The sequence below is a fragment of the Mesoplodon bidens genome (genome assembly GCF_964165515.1).
Source record: "Mesoplodon bidens genome assembly, chromosome: 5".
Taxonomy (NCBI): Eukaryota; Metazoa; Chordata; class Mammalia; order Artiodactyla; family Ziphiidae; genus Mesoplodon; species Mesoplodon bidens.
This window is the reverse complement of record NC_138161.1, coordinates 29,869,033-29,879,545: the sequence shown is the minus strand read 5'-3', so window position 1 is coordinate 29,879,545 and position 10,513 is coordinate 29,869,033. Positions and strand designations below refer to the sequence as shown.

The following is a 10,513-nucleotide window of genomic DNA, read 5'->3' as shown; positions in this document are numbered from 1 at the left end:
TGGGAAGTGGCAGATCCAAGATTTGAACTCGGGAAGACTATCACCCAGGCTTGGATTCAAAACCACTCTCCAGCACCCCATCCTCCAGTAGAGTCAGAACCCCAGACACTCTGATTCTGTGGAATGCATTCAGAAATGCTTAAGACATGAAGTCCTGAGGGATGACCAATTTCCTTCAGTAGCTTATTTCACAAGATTAGATTTCAGGGAGAAAATATAGTGACAGTGATAGAGACATTGTATTGTTTTCCCCTATACATGTATTCATCACAGTGTTTTATGCTTAAACACGTAGTTTGCATGTTCATTCCACACTTAAAAATAGATGCACTCAATATGGTAAAACCCAGAGAAAGTGGGCAGAGTATATTTACAATCTTGATAAAATGTTTCAAAAATAACCCCATTCCCAGGCTCTTTTGGATCAGATGCTGAGCCACCCATGGACTGGATTCCTTAGCTTTAGCTTGGTAGCCTTGAATGTGGGCGTTCCATGTTGAGTTTAACTTTGCTCCTAAACCATAACAGTTGGTACATACAGGACTCTACAGAGTTCTCACTGATTTAGGTGTTCTGATACTCTGGCAGTTCTCACCACGAAGGGATGGTGCTTCGTGGGCATTTCTGTTGAGAATCTCTTTTTTTTAATCAGAAACCAATTCCTCTTGCCCCACCTACATTTGAAAATTTACCATTGAATTCATTTATTCTAATCTCTTTTTCTTTTTTGTCTATCAATTTTACAGCAGAAAATAATCACTGCCCTATTACAACTAGAAATGATGACTGGCATTATTTGTACGTCACCTCACAATATATTGTTATTTTTTCTTAATACTATAAAGTATACTATCTCATAGTTATTACAATTATTACTATTTAGAGTGGTACTAAATAAAATCAAATTCATATTAATCTTCTAGACTCAGAAATTAATTTTTAATATCATTTCAGAATATGATAGCACATTAAAGGCATAGTGTTATGTATTTTAAAAACTTGTTTTTCTTTTTTTAAAAAACAGGATTTTGTAGGCGGTGGTGGGAGGAATGTAGATACAATTTTGGGGTCTCTTTCGTTTCTGCACAGGTTGCAGGCACTGACCTCCTAGTTCTTGACTGTCTTTGAGGATGTCTATAAAGAAAACAGCCTTAGAATATAAACCATGTCTCCTTCTGGAGCAAAGGAAATATTTGTTTACTATACAGTACAATACAGATAAGGTCTCCCTCTGGGGAAAAGTTCTGTAAGTGAACTGCATCAGCGTCCCTAAGCTTGGGTTGCTCTCCTGCACTGCAGTGTTCATGCATCACTTGGCCCACTTTGTGTTACCCTGTGAGAGCTGGAGCTGTCAGAGTTGGATACTCTGCCTATGCTATTGCGAGGTTATTTTTTTCTCTGAGTCAGAAATCATGTATCTTCAGCCAGCATCCATAAAACTATAGCAGAAAAATTTGTTAGCTTGCAAGTAAGGAAATGTCTCAGGAATTTCTAAGTTACTGGCAAATATGATCTAAAAAATCTTTCAGTGTACCTTTTTATACAGAGATACATGTTTGGAGTGAATCAGTGAAGTGGGGAGAGAGAAAGAGAAATTAAGAAAAATGTTCACAGGGATAAGATTTTATGATTTTAAATTTTACTTATTTTTCCTTTTTTCTATAATTGATAGGTTTATAAACATAAAAATCAATGTTTTATAAAAACTAATAAACTAGGTATACTATACTTTATTGCAGATGTGAAGTAGATCTCTTTTATGATTGTATTTTCAATGTTTTCTAGCTAATAATATAGGGAAGTTATTAATTTCTGTGTATTCTTTTATATCCTACCACTCTACTACATTCTTATTTGTTATGAGGGTAGTTTACTCTATTGTGTTTTGTTTGTAGACAGCATTATCATCTAATAACTTTGGAAAGGAGAACTCACAACATTGTTTGCAGATGGTGGTAATATATTTTATTGTAATATGTTATACTAAAGTATACTATATAACATTCTTCTATAAGATACATATTATATTTTGTTTGTCGTCTAACAATTATATATATAAAATACACAGTTTTTCTTGCTGTCATCCATGCTCTACCTTTTTCAAGTTTCGGAAAGTACATTGCTTAACTTTTGGTATATAACAAACCATCCCAAAACAGTGTCTTAAAACAACCACCGCTTTATTTAGAGTTCATGACTTCGTGGGTTGGTTGTGTGTTTCTTCAGGTCTGGGCCAGCTCTGCCAGTCTTCGTGTCTATGGTCAGTCCTTTCGATGGCAGTTGTTGGCTGGGGTGTTTCAGTTCTCCTCCATTTGGTGTCTCATCCTTCCAGGAGACGAGCTTGGGCATTTCCACTGAGGTCTCTGGGATCCAATGGTATCAGGTACTTTTCAGGACTCAGCTTGCATCACATTTCATTATTGTACCAGTGTCCAAATTAAGACATATGTTCAAGCCTACAGTAAGTGTTTCAGGGGCTTATCTACAGGAATGGTTACAGGGAGATTTGAACAAATTGCGGGCCATTACTGAAAAAAAAATTTACCACAGGTGGCAAACCATCATTGCCTGTCTATATTTGTTTCCAACAACATAAGTTTCCTGGACTTGTGGGCTCCTGATGACTGGAAAGCGAAATAATGGAGGAGAGTGTGAAAATTTTCTTGCTCTCAGAAAGTAATTACTTCCCAGTAGATAAACGACCATATACCTCTAGTTGGAAAGTGAAATGGAGTCAAGTGAAATGGAATCACAGAGCAGTGGGTCAACCTCTTCCTCCTACTCTCAGCTCAACTGTCTGCCTCAGTGTCCTATTTGGCTTTGATTATTATAATTTCCTCCTGAAGTTTGGAAGATTGTGAACAGTTTTCCTAGATTGCAGAGATTTTCAAACCTAGATTCTGTGTATTTCCTTGACTCGTTCAATGGGAAGGGAGATAAGGGTGAATCCAGCACTGTTGGTTGCCAGCACCCTAACACTGGGATGTCTTTCACATAATTTTTATTTACCATATGTGAAAGACTGTGCCTATATTCAAATCTATAAATATTGATCAAGTGTTTTTTGGTGCAGGCTGTGGGAAAATAAGGTTGAAATAAGATAGTCCCTGTGTTCAGTAACTCATTATTTAACAGAAACCGTACCTTGGCATTTAGAAGGAAAGTTTCTTGTGGGAAGTGACCCAGGTCACATGGTTCTGAGAATACATTTATTTAATCATTAGAATAATATGTACTCTTAATAAATTCTGATTCTTTTTGTCACTCTCTCTCTTTCTCATCCCATATCCCCCACTTAAAGAGTATTCTGCTAAGAGTAAATCCACTTTCTAGTTCTTCACTCTTCATTCATTTTGACAACTCTTATCTTGTAAAAGCTTTTTCCATAGACATTTTCCTAATTAACCATCTCTCCTACCAAGTGTTAAAGAGAAACACAACACTAATAAATATTAGAGAGTAAAAGCTCCTTTGAAAACTTAAGACAGTTTCCACTGACAAAGTTCCAATGATTTCAGCATCTATGCCTGCAGCAGACTTTTTTTTTAACCTTCAAATTGTTTTTTTTCCCAGAGAGTTATTAAGGAAAAACCTAAAATTTATAATTCATCTGTGTTTAGAATGTTAATATTTTACTACTTTAACAATATATGTAAAAGAACTTTTAAATTTAATTCTAAATGCAAATTATTCTTAAATACTCTAATTGTCTTGACTAACATTGTCTAATATTAAAATCAAATCTGGTTTTACTACATTCTTAGAAAAGAATGTAAGACAAAGATAATCTTAAATTATCTTCGTGAGGGCTCTCTGATCTCTAACCAGAACCACATGAAACATTTTGTTCTTCTAAGTAGCCAGCAATCATTGGTGTCTGCCCACTCCTACCTAGCTAAGCCAAAAAGAAACTTCCTGCTTCATATATTTAATTTTGAATTTATCATTCAACAGATGTTTATGGAGCCCCTGAAACAAACCAGGCATTCATCTAGACCCTGAAAATACAAAAATGTATATATAACACAAAATTCCTTACTCTCAGGAAGATCATTCTAGTGATGGATATGAACAAGTAAGCAAAGAGTTATAATACCCTATGCCATAACAGAGACATGAAATAGCATCTTTGGGAAACAGAGGAGGAGGCAAAAGCAAAGGAAGGAGTGAGTTTGGGAGAGATAACAGGTTAACCATGGAAAAGGCCAAGAAAGTGCCCAAGTGTGAAGGAAGGTGCGAGGGTAAACCTGAGTTAAGAGCTGGAAGGTGCTGATGGGGATCAATAGGAAATCTGGATGAGTTTTCAAAGGGTCCTAGTGAATCTGGGTGAATGATCTGTTGCTTTGAATCTTCAAACACTTTCTGCAATATTATGTTCCATTTAAAGCACTTTAGGGCTTCCCTGGTGGCGCAGTGGTTGAGAGTCCACCTGCCGATGCAGGGGACACGGGTTCGTACCCCGGTCTGGGAAGATCCCACATGCCACGGAGCGGCTGGGCCTGTGAGCCATGGACGCTGAGCCAGCACGTCCGGGGCCTATGCTCCGCAACGGGAGAGGCCACAACAGTGAGAGGCCCACTTACAGCAAGCAAGCAAGCAAGCAAGCAAATAAATAAATAAATAAATAAATAAATAAATAAATAAATAAATAATAAAATAAAGCACTTTAATCATGACTGCTAGCCTCCATGCAAACACGTTCTTCCATGTCCCTGTGAGATATATAATCCTACCCCCAGCCAAGAGCCTCACATTCCAGAAACTCAAGCCATAGTACAGAAATCCAAATTCAACTCATCAACACCATCTGCATAACCAGCTGTTCACTTCCCATATATCCTTTTTTCATGTACCACATGTTCATAGGAAAAAATAAATTATGAATGAAAATGCTATCTGTGCACTGAAGTCCTACATTTCATAACTCCAATGTCATCCCCTAATGTCCTCTGACAATTCTGTTTATGCCACTTGAAGAGGCAGGTTATATTATCTTGGGAAGGATTCAAGTATTTAGCAGCGTCTTCATCCTAAGATCCTTAAAGCACAGACCAGAAAACCAGCACATGTGTCTGATGACTTGCTGGGATGTTCCCATGCAGCAAGCTTCATGGCTGTTGGCAGGCACTCACTGGCCACTTCACAGTTTCTCAGGGCCAGGCTTCCCCCTTTGTCCTGCTTTTTATCCAGAGGATTTGGCTTCCTGTTCACCCATTCACAAACATTTACAGGATGCCTAATAAATACCCAATAGATAACTATCAAAACAAAACAAATATATCTTTCAAGTATTGAAAGTAATAGTCTGAAGGATTTTTTTTTTTCTATTTCTCCCCTTAGTCACTGAAGGTGATAAAATAACATACCTGATAGGGCATTTGTAAGGATTAAATGAAATATTGCAAATGAAAGACTTAAAACACAGACTGGAATATAGTAATTACTCATTATGTACTTGCTATTATTATTATTAGAAAAAACAGGATTAATGCATAGACCATAAATGTTATGACTCGTGACAACACTTTTATGACTACGGCTGATTGTAAGCTTACATAATTGTGTCTTGTCAATAATGGGCACACACACACAAACAATTATCCAGTAAATTAGATTGGTATTGCAACTTATCTGAATGATGCAATTTTTTAAAATTGTAGTTTGTTAAAACAAACAAAATCTTGGGCTTCCCTGGTGGCAGAGTGGTTGAGAGTCTGCCTGCCGATGCAGGGGACACGGGTTCGTGCCCCGGTCCGGGAGGATCCCACATGCCGCGGAGTGGCTGGGCCCGTGAGCCATGGCCGCTGAGCCTGCGCGTCCGGAGCCTGTGCTCCACAACGGGAGAGGCCACACCAGTGAGAGGCCCACATACCACACACACACACACACACACACACACACACACAAAATATATATATATATATATATATATATATATATATATATATATATTGCTTGAAGACTTGTGGATCAGAGGAGTTTACTTCCCTCACCCTCAAGACAGGCTCCAAAGGTTTCCTTTCATTGTTCATCTTTAAAAAAGTAGAGGGTATTAGGACACTGGTGAAGGTAATGCAATAGGAAAACCTATAAACATTTCATAAGTTTATATCTTCAACTTATCCGTGAAAGATTCCATCACTTATGACAAGGAAGTTTTCTTATGATGGTTACAGGGCCCTAATTTAATATGCTGTGGGACAAGTCGGGTACTGTTTCTCTGCTACCCAGAGGCCCTAAGTAGTCACAAATACTAGAGCAGGATTTCTGCCCCTAGGAACATATCTCTAATGCATTTTATTTAATTTTAAATGTCACAAACTGAGATTCAAATTTTCTGATATCTGACAAACTATTTGAGGGGGATTGGAAAAGTGAAATTACATAAGTGTTCGTGGTTTTAAGAATGTGGGAAGTTTGTGAGCAAATGCCTAAGTGACAGAGAGGAGAGAGAAGGTATCTATTGCTTGGTCAGAGGCCTGTAGAGTGAAGGGCTTAGGCAGAAATTCAAGGAGCTATTTTCAAGAAGGACTGACAGACAGTAGAGGTGCAGGCAGCACTGCTTAAATCCCTAAGCAAAATGTGAAGAGCCTTCTACTTGTTTCTGCCTGGAACACACATATAATACATCAAGGGTCTTACACATCAGTGTTTTCCAGGTAGGCACCAATAATGGTCCCAATTCACCTTCAAAGGTCATTATACAAAGGTCATCACTGTGGAGCTAATGAGCGATAGAAGGTATTATGAGATGAACTTTTTCCCCCCAAAATTCATATGCTAAATCCCTAACTCCCAGTACCCCAGAATGTGAGTATATTTAGAGACATGGTCTTTAAAGAGGTGATTAAATTAAAATGAGTCCATTAGAGTGGGCCATAATTGTATATGGACACAACTACCCAATCCTGGGTAAATTAGTTAACATTTTTATGCCTCTATTTCTTCATCAGTGGAGATAACAAGGCCAATCTCATAGGGCTTTTGTAGGGATTAAATGAATTGATGTATATAAAGTATCAAACTATGCCAAGAATACAGCGATGTATGTAAGCATTAGCTGTTATTATTTTTATTGTTATTATCACTATGGGCAGACACTAGTCAAAGTGTTGAATCAATCTTCACAAAAATTCTTAGGTAACTGCAACATGGTGAGGTAAATTTTGTTACTCAAGATCACACCATTAGTAAATGGTAGAGCCCAGATCTGACATTAAGGATTTCAGGCCCATAGATTGTTGTGCTCCACAGAAACAAAGCCTTTATTTACAAAGTGTGCTCCACAGAAACAAAGCCTTTATTTACAAAGCATTACAAAATGCCAAATAGCTCACTAAGCAGAAGGCGTATTTATGTTTACAAGATTTACATTAATCCAAGTGACTTCTCAAAATGATAAATTTACAAATTTTTAAAAAATTCATTTATTACTGCATTCTGAGCGGAAAATGATACTATTTAGACAGTGTGTTGAAGCAATAAGCTTCTCTCTTTTTCTAAAGACACATTATCTATTAATATTAAGTAATTAAGGGAAACATTCAATGAGAAACATTTGATTAAGGTAAACAGAAATAAATAGCTTTTAAAATATATTCAGAATGCTTTAGCATATGCATTTTAAAATATTCTATATTTTTGATTCTTAAAAATTTATTCAAGTAGAAATATCTGAATTTCAGATTGAACAATGCATTCTGAAAGAAATACTAATTGTGTTGTTTCCATTTATAAGTTCTTTAATTCACAAATAAGTTGTTACATTTGATAGAAGAAGGCATTTTATATTTCACTTGGTACGCATGTATTTGGACTGAGAAATATTTCCTCATTTTCTTTAAGTACAAAATTATAAGTGCATAGTGGTGGTCTGTGAAAGAGAAAGAGAGAGAGAAAAAATAACTATTAGTAAAACAGCAAATTTATTTTCTTCTCATAAATATTGGAATACCCTATGCCTATAACTAACTAGTTCTCTAAATGCAGGGAGTTGAGATAAACCTCTAGGATCATTTCTACTCCATCTCATTTGTCTACATAGGGATGAATAGACACAGTATTTGTGAGAAAGAAAAAATTCTCTGTGCTTCAACATCTTCTCTCTTTGCTGCTTCACTGGAATACTTACATTGAATGGGAAATATTTTTGAATACTGAAATAGCTGAAAACTGAACTTAATTCTTAGTGGCTGGGCCACTTCTTCTACCGTGATAGCCACCATGGAAGAGTAGGGCTGAATTGCACAGACAATTTTGCCAAATGTTTTAATCAATCCTCTGCCACCTGCTAAAATGGAAATAATAACATTTAAAGTATTCTATATCTTGGAGAAATTGTGTATTTAGTATTTGAAGGTTTCTGAGAAGTCATGTCACTGTGGTGAATCAGGCATCTTGTCTCGTAATTTATCTTCCTGTTAATGTCTTGAAAACTTCAAAAAAGCACTCAACTAGAATAAGCAAAGACAGGTCAAAATTCAGGAAAGGAGCTAAAGGAAAAAATGGTGTAATAAATGGAAATCTCCTGTATCAACCATACTAACTTAGTCAGGGAAAAGGGAGCAATTCAACTGCACAGGTGCTGGTAGTTCGCCTTTATTTGACATATGCACTGCTCTAGTTCAAGAGATATATTGCTGTCTGTCTCCTTCTAGCTTGATTAAGACATCATTGGACATGTTGTAAAAATATCAACAGTATTGTTAGGTTAAATTCTTCCATTTTTAATCAATTTCCTATATCTGCTAATATTTGAAAAGTAATAAAATATGAACATATTCATCTTTAATTCTAAAAGCTGATATAGAATACTATAATATTTTCCCCTTGAAATAATAAATGCATCTAGGAATTTTAATTTTAATAGTACAGAAGTAAATATGAAATGAGAGTACCTCAAGTTGATAAGATTCTGATTCTTAGATATTAGCAAAAGTAGCTTTTTGTTAAATTGTCAGAGTTCAGAACATAATCAAAAAATCAGATATAATCCTTTCTCCATTATTAAGAAATAAGTGGAAGAATGACTTTACCACTTCCTCAACAAATACATATATACTTATGTCAATTTTTAATCTAGCCTGCTACAACCTTTATTCAATGAGTGAGCCTTCAGTGTTCTGGACATCCCCTGATCTGCTTAATTTTTAAGTTGTCATCGTAGGACAAGGGTGTTATTAGACTTTTTAATAAATTACCTCAATGGTTAAGTAATTGTTCTATTCACATATTCATAATACAGTATTAGGGCAAGTGTGCTCTTACTTATTTTCTACAAAAAAATAAAAGCTCATAACCCTGTTACCATTGCAATATGTTCAGTATAGTAAATGTATATTTTTATTAAATATTCCACATTTTACAAAGCCTCTGCAAGCATTACAAAGCAGTTTAGTCAGGTTCATTGCACCTACCAAAGTTAAATTTTACCAAAACATATGAGAAAAATTATTTTTCTTTGTTTTTACATAGTGAAAAGCCTATCTAGTTCTACTACCAGGACTCTGATTTTGAGATCATTTATCCTATGTTATTAATAGTTCCTTCTCCCCAAATCAAAATTTTTAAACTCTATAATTTAGAAAAAACTATGTGATATATGTTGAACTATCATAGGAAGAAGACTATTTAGTGGATTTTTTAATTTAAAAAAAGAGCACTGAATATTGCATTTCTAATGCTTTGTTTACCACAAATTAGCAGAAATGAGCACAGTACATTGATAAAGTATAAACTTTAATAAAAAAATAATACAAGAAATCCAAGGGTTAAAAAATCTCTCTAAAATTCAAATATAATTAGCTTTTAATTTTAATCCATATATATTCTACCAAATTACAGGGAATAGACATGCTTCTTTATTTGAAAAAGCTCCCTAGGGCTTTTGTACAACATATCACCACATCTATGCATCTAGTATTTTTAAAACTTACCTAGGATAAGGTTCCCAGCACTAACAAAGGTGTCTGTTCCTACCTGCCAGATGATCAGTTAAAAAGAATAGAATGGTCTTGCCTCAGTAGTGGGGGTAATTAACCCTAAACGTAGCCCTACTCCAGTCCTGCCTAAAACACCTTGAAGGCAGGACCTGAAAGAATCAACCTGTTTAAAAGTAACTTAAGGGCTTCCCTGGTGGCGCAGTGGCTGATAGTCCGCCTGCCGATGCAGGTGACACGGGTTCATGCCCCGGTCCGGGAAGATCCCACATGCCGCGGAGCGGCTGGGCCCGTGAGCCATGGCTGCTGAGCCTGTGCATCCGGAGCCTGTGCTCCGCAACAGGAGAGGCCACAACAGTGAGAGGCCCACGTAACACACACACACACACACACACACACACACACAAAAGAGCATCTTGAGAATAAACCTAAAGAATATTTATAAGAATACAAAAATATGGAGCACCTAACATGATAAAATACACAATGTTTGGTGTCTAATCAAGAATTACCAAGCATGCAAAGAAGCAGGAAAATGGAACCATATGAGGGTCAACCAATTGAAACCACCTGAG

General features: G+C 36.3%; 1 protein-coding gene across 6 annotated transcripts in view; it reads right to left on the bottom strand.

Moving 5' to 3' along the window:
• Positions 1 to 7,607: 7,607 nt before the first annotated feature.
• The window catches only part of LIPI (lipase I), a 62,364-nt gene continuing 59,458 nt past the window's right edge, over positions 7,608 to 10,513 (bottom strand). For all 6 annotated transcript variants that reach the window (XM_081235301.1, XM_081235305.1, XM_081235302.1 and 3 more), the window contains one exon: positions 7,608 to 7,873. In XM_081235301.1, coding sequence (XP_081091427.1) covers positions 7,786 to 7,873 — 88 coding nt within the window. In that variant the 3' untranslated portion in view covers positions 7,608 to 7,785. The remainder of the gene's footprint in view (positions 7,874 to 10,513) is intronic.